The sequence below is a fragment of the Zeus faber genome, assembly GCF_960531495.2.
Source record: "Zeus faber genome assembly, chromosome: 3".
Taxonomy (NCBI): domain Eukaryota; kingdom Metazoa; phylum Chordata; class Actinopteri; order Zeiformes; family Zeidae; genus Zeus; species Zeus faber.
In genome coordinates this window covers 1,422,705-1,435,815 of record NC_137190.1, presented here as the reverse complement: position 1 = coordinate 1,435,815, position 13,111 = coordinate 1,422,705, and the positions used below count along the sequence as shown (strand labels likewise).

Here is a 13,111-nt window from a genome sequence, read left to right as displayed (position 1 = left end):
AGAGAGAATTTTTTTTTTTTTTTTTTTTTTTTTTTTTTTTTTTAATCCCAAGGAAAAATCCAAACATTGAAACTCTGTTAGTGCAATTTACCATGTTCTGAAACTGGAGCGGAGAGGGAGGGGGCAGAGGCTCTCCGATCCGAGCTGCCACTGATGAACAACAACATAATGCTAACATGGGTCATTGAACCCCCCCTCCAAAAAAAACAAAAAACAAAACAAAAAACCCCCCCCAAAAAAACCCAACAACACTTCAGATCTGGACGATTCACACAAGTCACCTATACTGAAGCGAATTCAGCGAAATTCACAGACTGTACTGACAGACTGCAATAGCAATATTTAAATATCACAAAAGCAACAAATGTATTGTTATTTTGGGGTGCAGGTTTTGCTGTCCCAATTTTTTTTATGTTAAAGTGCTTGCCAAAGGGGGCAACCAGAGGCACTAAGGGTAGGTCAACGGGTTGCCAACTGTCTCCATCTGGTTGCAGAGGGCAACTGGACAACCGTTACTATGGAGCCCTGGAACTGTACAGATCTTCTGAGCAAAACTTGCTCTCAACATTTCTATCTTTAGACATTTTTTGTATGGTTATGTGTATTTCCCCATACATCTGTAATTCAGTTATACAGTATATCTGCTGCTGTGTAATCACATTTTTCATCCATTCATTTATACATTTCAATCTCATCTTAGTGTTATAAACACGATACAGCTGATGTCACTTTTGAGTCTGTTTCACTAACTCTAGCTCATAATTTGCTTGTGTACATTTATTTATTTATTTTTCACATATGAATTGACAGAGAGACCTCGTGGCTCTCATCCCCTGAGACAGTGAGTTTGAGAGGCCTATAGAAATGCGCCATGATGTGGAGCACCAACATTGGTTATAACTGTTGATGATCGTGGACAGACTCAATGGCACCTTGTGCATCGTGCCAGACAGTGAGAAGCCACAGAGAGTTTACAGGAGATTTACAACTAGTGTTCATCACAGTCTCATAAAACAGCGCTCTGACAACAGCGTGTAATGTGAGAACCAGAAATCATTTAGTGAGTTGGAAGATCACAGGCCACGCCGAAATAACACAGGGACAGCAAGTAAGTAGACTTGTTTTTACAATCATCAATCGCTGTAGAAGACAGGTTGGAAAAGCCCCCAGAAATCTGTCTGACACTAAAAGAAAAGTCCAAAAGGAGCGCGTCAAAGCAGGGATACAAGAGATCTAAAGATTGGAAGGATCCAGTTCAGGGGTCATTTTCACAGAAGGTATTAGTGCAGCACAGAGCAGTTAAAGGCCGGTCAAAGAAGAAAAAAAGCATTGAGTTTGCTCACAACAATTTTACTCTGCCTAAAAGTTTTATAAATCCGTGATCACTGAACCTCAGCGCTGCTGTACCGTTATTTTCAAGGGCAGACTTCTCCCTTCATACAGATCTGATCTAACCGTACACTCGTGTATTGGAGGGAAGCGCAGTTCTGAAAAGCAGTAAAGATGACGTTTGGGGCTTGTTTGGACTTAAACCCAACTTTCAGTCAGGCTTGCTTGTTCAACGTTTCCTCATGCACCACCTTACAAAAGCAGCATGGTTCAGGTAAGGGACCAACATGCACATGTGACTGCAAATACTTCCTTTGAGACATTAAATATTTCACCTTTTCTGTGAAATTACCATTATGAAGTACTGCCTATGTTCCAGAAAGTAAGAAAACCCCCAAGGTGTGTGGTACTGTCATTCAAGAGAAAACTTCCGAAAATGTAACTTTATGTAGTAAGTTACTCTGATAAATAGGGACTACGATTTCTACTGTGAACTTACAACATTTGAAAGCGGTTGTTAAACAACATTTAAGGGGACCTATTATCTTACTTTTTACACATTAATATAGGTCTGAGGTCCCCAAAACATGTGTTCGAGCATTCGAGCCATTGTGAGATGCTCCTAAAACCAGACTGACCAAAACGGGCTGTTTCAGTGTGTAGCTTTAATACAGGGCTCCAGACTGCGACAATTTAGTTGCATTTTTCGAGACAGTGCCACTAAATATTATAACTAGGACTAAATATTATAACTTGCCAATAGGCCAACCATTTTTTTAGTTCTTAAATCATCATCGTATATCAGTCAGAGTCACAGAGAAAGTGTCCCCTTTATGCACTGCGGTTGTTTCGTTTCATAAGGAAACGTAAAATAAAGATAACCTACATCCAACCCACATTTCTGCTGAAAGCCAAACTGCATTTTTTTTTAATATATATATTAATTTTCAGATTGAAAGGTCATTTTTTTTTTTTAATTCAAATAGCATTCGTATATCACACCATCGTTTGAGATGGTGTGATACATCATATTGTTGTGAGAGATGTAGAGCTGAGGCGCTCATCACGGTTGTTAATGACAGTAATGTACTGACCACATAACTAATGTTTAAAGTTGTTAATTTATTATTTGGTTTCAATGTTTAAAATAAGGAGAGTTTAACTTAATGATTTTTTTTAATCAAAGCACTACTTCAAAATTGTGACTTTCCTTTAAAATACAAAAATCCCATTGTTATTTCTATAAATTGTCTATTTATTACCAAATCATTTATTATTAATACAATTCAGATGAAAAAAAAATATGAATGTTGCGTTGCATGTCGGTTTCAGTGGTGCTTCTAATTTTTCAGTAGGGAGCACCAGTGCTACTAGTGGCAAAGGTTAGTCTGGAGCCCTGCTTTCACTGTGTGGATTGTAGCTCTCACTGTGAATGAGCAGCCAAGCTCCTATTTCTGAGTCGATGGGGTTGGAGCTTTACTCTGGGCTCCGTTTTATTTACTCTGTAAACTTTCACTGATTCCACCTTATCAGTACACTGAAATCTGAGACGAGAAATAAGCAATCCAGTGGCTGAATGTTAACTTATTAGACCCACAGCCTCATTTAAAAGTCTGTTCCCACTTTGGTTGCCGTGCTCCAAGCTCGTGGGACACACGGACACCGCACCACCACTCTCGCCTGCAGGGATTTTTTGCTTTATGTAAACATGGGAAAATAAAATAAATACATCTACAATAAAAACATACTATTTGTATTGGTTTTGTTTGGAGAAACACACAGCGGATGGGATGGAGCAGATGACCATGTAAAGAAATCCGCCATGAGCTGACGTGAGCTCTGCAGAGGAGAAAACACCTTTGACAAACAGAGCGTTCAGAATCCTGAGATCTGTGTTCACAGACATGACTGTCATTCGTTTACCTCATTATTTGACACTTGAGCCACGCCTAATATGAACATCCCACATTGTAACGTATAAATAAGACAAATACGACAGAAAATAAGCAAAAGCACAATGTAATGGGTGCCCTTTCTTTAAGACATTGGCGATCAGATCCCGTGAGACACCACTACTGCACAAAGTCACAATTTAAGAAGGTAGAAAGAAGCTTTTCCGCCAAGAAAATATGAGACAGGGTGCAGAAGGAAAAAGGGGTACAATGATGAAGATAATTACAAAGAATGAAAGTATCATGTTCAAAACGATCCAGAATGGGATTAACTTCCACAAATATAAATTTGAGCATGAAACAACGAAAGGAAAAAAACGGAGTCCGTGTGAATTAGAATGCCATATCATCATTGCCAAACACATGTACATATTGTCTTGTGAAATCCCAGATCAGAGGCCTTTGGTGTGGAAAGGCTCAACTTCACAGTTCAAACCACCAGACTGAATGAAGGTGGATGAAATTAATCAGAGCGGGGACATTTCCTCCGGGTTCTATTTTAAGTAAGCAATAAAAACAGGTTTACACTCAAATCCCAAATAATATTGCTTTAACAATGCTGCTCAAAAGGCCGATAGTCATTTCAATGTGATGTGGTAAATTAGTCCATCCAAGATGATGACTGAGGGCAACTCTAGTTATTTTGTCTAAGAAAGAATCTTCCAAAGAAATTAGGTACAACGCACTTGTTACAAAACAACCAAAATGTCACAGAAGCGACTTGTTTGTGCACAGCAATCTATATTTGCAAAGCATCTATGCTGTGAACAAATGCTCACTTGTCCAACTCAGCAGAGCCCTGAAGGCTGAGTAATAGGCACAGCTGCTATGAAATCAAATAAGTGTTTTAGGGCACCGCCTTAATGATTTTCTGCTAAATGTAATTAAAAAGATATTGAATAAACATAAACCTTCTCCACAGGTATGTGGACCCCCTAAAGAGAGTGTAATGATTAACAGTGTTTTTACGCTTGGCCGGGCAGCGCCCTGCAGGGTCAGGCTAGAATGAAGGGCTTCATTTTTAATGCTCTACGAGAGAAGACTCTCCTCCCAAACGCAATTTTGACTAAAAGATGAATCTGAGGTGTGATCGGAATGAGCGATCCACTAATGTGTATAATTTCATACAGTTGATTGGCAGCCCTTGGCCTTCATTATACTAATGATGGAATGGAGACACTAACCATAGGCCAGTAACAGTACACTCAACATTACCAGACCACAACAACTTGGCAGCTGTGATGTTGAAAACTCAAACTCTTACACCTGATGTAGTTAAACGTGATGCAATTCAGAAGAAACCCCTCAAACTGATTGTATCCCCAGTGACACGGGAAAAGACAAAACTGGAAAACTTGGGATTCTGCTGCAGAACATTGAAATGAGACGCTTTTCTTAAAAGTCTGTTATCAGCAGTGTGTGAGCAATATGAAGCTCTTGGGGCCTTTCGCACCGAATCACATGCACAACACTCAGAAAAGGAGCCTTGTTCTCCAGACAGCTCACATTGGCTTTGATGCTAAATATAAACTGTACCCATCATCTTGCTGATCCATCTTCATGCACATCTAGACTGTTCTGTTGTAATCTATGTCAACCAGTCCTGACTTCAACTGTCTGTGGATATATTATTTGCATTAGGTAATTAAAAGCCAAAGTTAGGTCAAAAATGGGAGGCAAGACAGTTAAAAATAAACCTGTACAGCAAGCTATGTGTATTTTAATGTCGAGCTGCGTACATTTGCTAGACAAATGGAGATCGACAAAAAGCTCTGATTTACTGATGCACACTGAAATAAACACATTCCAACACTCTGTCAACGCCTCCACCCAATCGTAGTAGCTGTAGCAGCATACCTCAGTGTTTGCTACTGTAGTTACACTCAGATATTCATAACACTTAAACTACAACACTTCCAATACAGCAGTATAACTTGCTGCAAGTGTACTATCCAGTACACACTTAGAATCCAAAGTTAAATCTCAAGTCTCACAGTAATGCTTTGTTGATGGTTTAATTTGGCTTTACAGAGCCAATTCAAATAGTAATGGAAAATACAAGTTCACATTTCAGGACAGAAGCCTGCATTAGAGCTGTTCCGACACCAGTATGGAAATGCCTCAGGTCCAGCCTAAAATGATGGATCGGGCATCGGCGAGTACGCAAGTCTAAACATGGATCAGATATCATCATTTATCAAGTGATGATTTTATGTTGAATAACGGAGACTGTAGCCGGAGCTTACTCCATTTAATCAACACAGTTCACAACAGAAAACCAGTCACGTAAAGCAGACACTACACTGCCGCAAACAATAACGTAAGGAAGAGGCCTTGTATGCAGTTGCCACCATTTTGGACACGGGTTTCAAAGACAGGTATGTCTAACAGTATGTTTATTAAATGTAATGGTTGTTACAAAAAAGGTTTTCTAGATATCCAGACATTGCATTGTTGTTATTTTATGCACATGCATCATATGCATCACTATTGCATTAACCTCTAGAGTGACACCATCATGAGCTACTCTGGAGGACGTGTTGTTTATCTTAGATATTCATTTATTATGTTTTGTTATTTCAGATACTTCACAAGTGCAGACTGACTGAAGAGGTGGAGAAGATGGACGAGACACTGAGAAGAACCACAACTGAGGCAGCAGAGCCAGCGGAAAAAGTCCCAAAACAGCCAAGCAGCAGAAAAAGCAGCTGTTTGAGGAAATCCTGCAGGACCATGATGAGGAACAACAGCACAGATGCTAGATCCTCTTGCGAGTAGCACAACAAGCACACAGGTTCAAGTACATACATATTTGACAGAGCATACTATCCCGCACTCAGACAGCCCATTCCAGTACTGGAGAGGCAACCAAGTCCAGTTCACCACTCTGGCTGTCACTGCTGCAAAATTTCTCTGTGCTAAGTGGATAGTTAGACTGTTCAGTGCAGCATCCAACATTGTGGATGCAAGGAGGAACAAGCCAGGAGGAGAGAACACAAATGCTCATCCTTTTGAAAAACCTGCCATTGCTCTTAAAATTTTGAGCAATACTAAGTTGCTACTGCAATGTGGAGCCTACTTGTTTGAACTTCTTTTTTGTTTACGGTGTAGCTGCTGCTGCTCTTGTTTTACACTGTGATTGTTTATTTTGAATGTTTAGTTTTTAAGTTGATTCTGCACTACTGTTTTATACTGTACTTTTTAAATGTCTTATTTACTTAAATTGTGGCTGCACTTTATCATTTTTTTAATGAATTGTTATTTATTCCTATATTTGTTATTTTTCAGTTATGGCTGTCAAATAAAATAAAGTTCTATGGCATTCATTCTCTGTATGTATGTATTTGTTCATGTTTTATAAAGGGTTTAACCTGAGCCAGGCTCTCACAGCAACAAACAAAGCATTTAGTATGAATACAAACGTCAACGTTGGTAAAAACATTACAAATAGTTTCCATCCTCAGAATCTCTCTCTCTCTCTCATCACTGCAGGGCCACAGAGTTTCCCAAATTGCTGTTGCAACAAGCCGACTGTGTACCAAGTGTGGCTTTACACTAATTAAAACCATTATTTATTATATATTTTAACCTTGTAGAAGCCTTCAGAAAACTTGTCACTTAATTGTTTATGCTCGATTTACATGATTGGATTGTGGATTAGTTAAGAAAATTCCTGCTTTTAGTTCTCTTGCACAGCCCTAACAGCAGCTGCTCTCCGACTCCTTTAAAAGGCACTTGTAACTGGTAAACAACTGCTGTAAAAAGGTAAGCACAACGCAGATCATTTCTTTCTTTAATGCGGTCAGTGAACAGCTGTCAATCGAGAAGGCTCATAAGGAATCTGTTTTGTTCTTACTTAACAGACCTTATCCTCCAATAAGGCACAAAGCCGGACTGGGAATCCCAGATATGACTCTTTTTATTTATTACTTTTTCTGACGGGATATCAAAATCTCATAATGCCAAAGACAGCAAGTTAAATGTACCACAAGAGTGCTTTCTCCTGACTGAGAATATGGAAAATGCCATGATGACAATACAGCTGCCAGAAACCAGCGTTTCATCGACACCTAATGCGATGGGATGTTCTACGCTGCCGCTGGCCTTTCAAATCTGAGCATCAATAGACACTAATGCGACATTAAGGAGCTTATTAATCTGAGTCAGTGACCAGGTCAAAGCAGGATTTTATTAGTTCCATAAAAAGTAAGATAGCAAAACACATTAATATATCAAGACTACCAAGAAATGAGGGTCATGTGGAGCCCCCCTACTGTGTAACGCTGCATTCCCGTCAGATGGGAGTCGGTTGGAATGATTAACTGGCTCAAAGCGTGGAAATGTTCACGCTGTTTGACCTCAGCTGGACATGTTTTACACCAAAATGGAGGTGCGACGGAAACTTCAGTTCATAATTAACCATCACAAGGTTTCTATCCATCACAACTTTCTATATTTAAAATACATCACAGAACAGTGGAAGCAAGTGAGGTGAAAAGGACAAAAGTAATTAGGGGTCCAGCACGCAGGGCAGATGAACTTTTACTGGAAGTAGCAGAACATTTGTGCATTGGTGTTCTACAAGCTCCAGTCGGGTGGTGCAGCGAGATCGGTTTGTGGAGTAATACACTTTGTCAGATCATCATCCAATTCCTTTTAAATGTGCAGGTTGAAGCTACGAACGTCCATTCACATCGTGCGAGCTGCGTAGTGTAGACTCCATCTCTCTGCAGTGGTTACACACTGTGTGTGCGTATGTATCATCTTACCTGCTTGACGTGAGCAGGGCGTTTATTTTAATATGATTATTTTTCCCTTTTTGGAAATATGAATACATTCTGTTCCATCGAACCCGGTGCCGTGTTCTTATATTACAGCATTGGATCCAGTTGTAACAAAGTGTAGGAGTGGAAAAACAGTCCAAAATATATTCCCTGTCTGTGACCTCACACTTGGAGTTGGCTTGCAGCTCCAGAGCAACGGGTCCGAATGGTGTCCCTTTTATTTTAGTCCCAAACGTTAAAAAAGTTGATGAAACGTGTGTGAGGGACATGCAGTGTTGAATCCATTTGAATGGACGTGTGTTGTTGGGAACTTCCACATGGAGTGATTTCCTTCCACAGAGAAACCGTGCGGCAGGACTCTGTGGACGACAGGAAGTGGACAGACACCTTCTCATTTTGAGGATAAAGTCACAACACAAGTGGATCCTTTTATAAGAAATTCTGCATTTGGCCAGCACTCTAAAAACTTACGTCAGTGTGTCATTACGTCAGCAGATGCTGCGTTCAATGGAAACTCTGAAAATTATAACTCGTAATGCTGATGTAAAGATGAGCGACAGCATGAACTAACGCTACGTTCCATGAGAACTCGAAAGTTTTGGATTGGTATCGATACAAGACCATGTATGACTGTCTGCAGCTATATTTATAATTACAATTATAAAATTAAAGTAGTTATATTTGATTACCCAAGCTAATTATCCATTTGTTTTATCCATTTTTATTGAGCGAGACAATTCAGGGTACAAAACCAAGCCCAAACTGATCTAACATGAACAGTACTTCTAGGGTGAAAGCTTGCGGCAGCAACAATCTTGCGGTTGCCATGGAAACCAGATGCTTTCCCACCACCAGGTCATGCCCGAGCACCCATGAACAGACTTGATCTTTTCCACAGCCAAATAAGCCAAAGTCCTAGGACTGGTTTTAGCTCCCCGTCTGGACTGGTGCCAAGCTTACCAACCTTGCCACATGCGTGAAGCGAAGCGATACTGGAGGCCAAATCGGCATCCCAAATTCAGACAAGCATAATTTTAAATATCACAACATCAAAAAGTACAACCCTGACACTAAAAAGAAATGCAAACGAAGCAGCAAAGCACGGCTTCCTGTTCCTGTAAATGTTGTGTTGCTTGGGAACGTACGCCCCCGGCTCCAGTCGTATTCTTATGACGCTGAAGATAATCCCTCGTACCTTCACCGATCTGTTATGTGGCGGGAAAATCACACAGGACTCAGATCGCGATGTCTACCATGCGACTCGGTGCCGGAGATAATTGCTGGAGGCCCAAGAACGTGCAGTGTTGAATTTGGACACATGAGCGTAATATTACTAAATTTCAGTAACCAGCGATCCAGCTGTGTGTCACCCGGGTTCATGAAGCAGCAGTTTGATCTTCCATTACGGAACACGGGACGGAATCATTGACATTTTGTTCATCGGTGCCATTAACATGTCTTGGAAAGTCTTTAATGATAAAGTGACATGCACTAATGTTATACAATAGTGTGTACAACACCAGTGTGTATAACACTAGTGCAGGTCAGTACATGCACTGGTGTTGTTCATGGTGTGGTAGGAGCACAGTTGTGTGTGTCACCTCAGAACTAGTACCAAGCAGCTCAGGATGAAAAGGTACAAACAAACAAACAGAACTACCCAGCGTGAAACACAGTACAAGGCCAAACAACAGATGTGAGAATATAAACACACACAAGAGATTTTATTTCCCCCACGGAGAGCCCGGACTCACTTGTTCCTCAGGACCTGCCAGGCCGCCTCGATGTCCGCGTACAGGTTCTTCTCGGAGGGCTTCCCGCTGCTCACCCCGTAGCCCGAGTAGTCGTAGGAGAAGACGTTGCAGTTGATCCTGGAGCCCAGGCCGATGTAGAAGCTGCACATCTGGCCCAGGTCCACGGCGTTCCCGTGGGAGAAGAGCAGCGTGTAGCGGCTGCTCGGGGCGCAGCGCACGAACATGCACCCCACCCGGTTACCCCTGCTGCTCCGGGTGGTCAGCACCTCCACGGCGTCCAGCTCCCGCTGGGAGTACTGCCAGTCGGCCCGCTCGGTCAGGTGCAGGCTGGCGGCCCCGGCCGGGTCCGTGTGCACCGAGTAGGTGGGCTCCGGGGGCAGGAAGGCCAGCTTGGCCGCGATGCGGCCGGGGCACGGCGGGCAGCAGAACAGCCAGCACAGCTCGCCCAGAGAGAAGCCGTTCATCCTGGGACCGGGCTGCTCGGGCATCGAAGCCCCGGCGGAGCGGTGCGACGTGTTGTTTTAAACAGTTGTAGCGGAGACCGACGAGAGGGACGTGGACATTTACCTGCCTGTTGACAACTTCTCGCGAGACTGACTTTAGAGCCGCTTGACTAGCGGCAGGAGGACAGGTGGAGCAGCCGGTCAGAGTCAAACCCCAAACACGACTTCAACACGAGGTCTGCGAACAAACGCGGCGGCGGATGAACTCATCGTGATGTCGCTCAACGCACAACGATCCACGAATGTTTCTTTCAACTCGTTCAAGCCAAGTTCGCGACTATTGTATTTATTCCCGCATTAACGACTTCTCGCGAGGTTTGCTTCTGCTGAGCGGCTTGGGCGCAGTTAGCCGTGGGGGCTAGCCGGCTAGCACGAGGAGCGGAGGAGAGCGCAACTTCCGCTGGAATTAGGGCAGAAACAGACACCGAAGCTGGACGCGGCGCAGTGGGAACCGGGAGGTGAAGCCGAACCAGGAGGCGCTGCGGGGGAGGGATCCCGCTCCTGGAAGCACCGCTCGCTAAGCGTCGAGGCTGGTTGTCGGCGCACTGCGAGCGGCCATGTTGTAAACCACAACCGGAAGGGAGACTTCTAAGTGAAGCGGATATCCGGTTTGATTTACTAATCCTGTTGTAAATGAATGATTGAAATGTCAACAACAATAAAAACACTAATTCATCACTAAAACACAATAAAAACAATAAATAACATCAAAACAAAGACAATCACATTACATCACATCACATCACAACAACATCACATATATTACATCACAAATCACATATTACATTTCACTGCATATATGTATGGAAGTATGTATATGTATGTGACAAATAAAAAATCTTGAATCTTGAATCTTGAATCAAAAGGAAAAAGAACAGTGTATTCCACCTGCTGCAGAAGAAAACTCATAAATGCTCTGATATCCATTTGAAAGGTTGTAAATTATATTATATATATTACTATATAGTATAATATGTCATATTATACTATATTATGTTAGTGTCATTTTAATTCTGTTGATCTTTCAGTTGATTTTCAGACACTCACACACATACAGTATACCACATAATATATTAACTATTCTGTGTGTGTGTGTATCTGTGTGTGTGTGTGTCTTCAAAGTGTTACTTACGTATGTTTTGTATTTTTGAGCAACTTCTTGGTTTTTCAGTGACTCTGATAAAGGATCAGAAGTTTCCTTCACTTCACACATGGACTGTAACACCACTGCATCATGAACACCTGGAGCTTTGTCACTTACCAAGATCATTAGTATTATCACCCTCCTTAATACTGTAATTATGGGCTGTATGACTCTTGTGAATGCTGGACGCTGACACTGATGCTTTACTGCTGTAACTTGGACACTATGTGGCAGGAAGTGATTTCCCTCAGTCGGGGCTAGGACGCCACGCAGCGTGTCATCAAAGCGCTCGACAGTGTTTCCAGTGTGTCTGTCTCCTCTGACGTGAGCTGCAGCTGCTCGATTTGGAACGTTCCAGGGAGAAGCAGGACGTGGAAACGTTGAGTGAAAAGTTAAGCGACAGCGTTTCACAGAGGTTTTGGAAATCTTACGAGACCTGGAAACGCTGCTGAATGTCTGGGTCATGGGACATTCATCGCCATGGCAACAGGATGCTGATCCTCACCAGACAGTGATGTTTGTTATCATAACTATTGTCATTCCATCTGACGCTCCTTCTCCTTCTCTCCTCCCTGGGGATCAGACTCTGAAGCAGGAGAGTGTGGAATGAACCTTCAGCATCAGAGCAGTTCCCATAATAACCATGAGGAAATGAAGCTGAAAACAACGTCAGTTTCTCAAAACCGTTTCTGCTGCGATGGATCTGATGCTGTCGCTTTGTTTCTTCAGGTCGACGCTGGGAGCTCGTTCCAGGTCCACTCTGCATCTCTGCTCCTCCACACACCAACTGAAATGTCCCCCACGGAGGCTTGTCCTCCAGCACAGCACCCGGCAACCAACTTCACCCGCTGCTCAGATGATGTTTGTTGTGCATGTTCTTATAATGTTACACAGAGGAAACCCCATGTGAACACGGGGAGAACATGCAAACGCCACACAGAAAAGCTCCTATTTGGGAGATAACCCACCTGAGCACGGTGCCTGCAGCGCCCCAGGCGGGAATCGAACCCAGGACCTTCTTGCTGTGAGGCAGCAGTGCAAAGCGCTGTGCCACACACGCTTAGATCATTGTGAAACCTGACTTGCACTTGGACTTGGAAACAGGATTTGTACCATAGGCACCATAGAGAGCCTGCTGACAGGCAGCTTCACCATCGGGTACAGCAGCTGTACCAACATGGACCCCAAGGCGCCGGGGAGGGTGGTGCACACGGTTCAGCGCATCACTGGGTGTGAGCTTCTCAGTCTGCAGGGGTTGTACCGAGCGGCATCTCAGAAAAGTCCCTGAGGGTCATTAAGACACAACCCCCAAGCAGGAGATACAGGGCTCTGAAAACACACACCAGCAGACTGAGGAACAGCTTCTTTCCTAAGGCCATAAGACTTCTTCATGAATAACACACACACACACACACACACACACTCATTACACCCCTCCCCATGCATGCACACAGCACAGACACACACAAGTGCAACCTATAGGCCTGCGCAATATGACTATTGATTGCATATGCACCTTTTTTACTGATTTTTATGTTTATTGTTGCTTTACCCTTGATTGTTTTTACCCCTTTTATTGCTGTTACACCGGCTGCTTCTAATTTTCTGTTTCTTTTTTCATTCTATGTATCAGAGCCTCCCAGCC

At 42.8% G+C, this 13,111-nt stretch overlaps 1 protein-coding gene across 1 annotated transcript in view; it reads right to left on the bottom strand.

Annotated features, from left to right (window-relative positions):
- The window catches only part of abhd17c (abhydrolase domain containing 17C, depalmitoylase), a 35,578-nt gene extending 24,777 nt beyond the window's left edge, over positions 1 to 10,801 (bottom strand). The window contains exon 1 of the mRNA XM_079998228.1: positions 9,820 to 10,801. Within this exon, the coding sequence (XP_079854354.1) occupies positions 9,820 to 10,307 (488 nt within the window). The 5' untranslated portion in view covers positions 10,308 to 10,801. The remainder of the gene's footprint in view (positions 1 to 9,819) is intronic.
- Between the last annotated feature and the right edge of the window lie 2,310 nt (positions 10,802 to 13,111).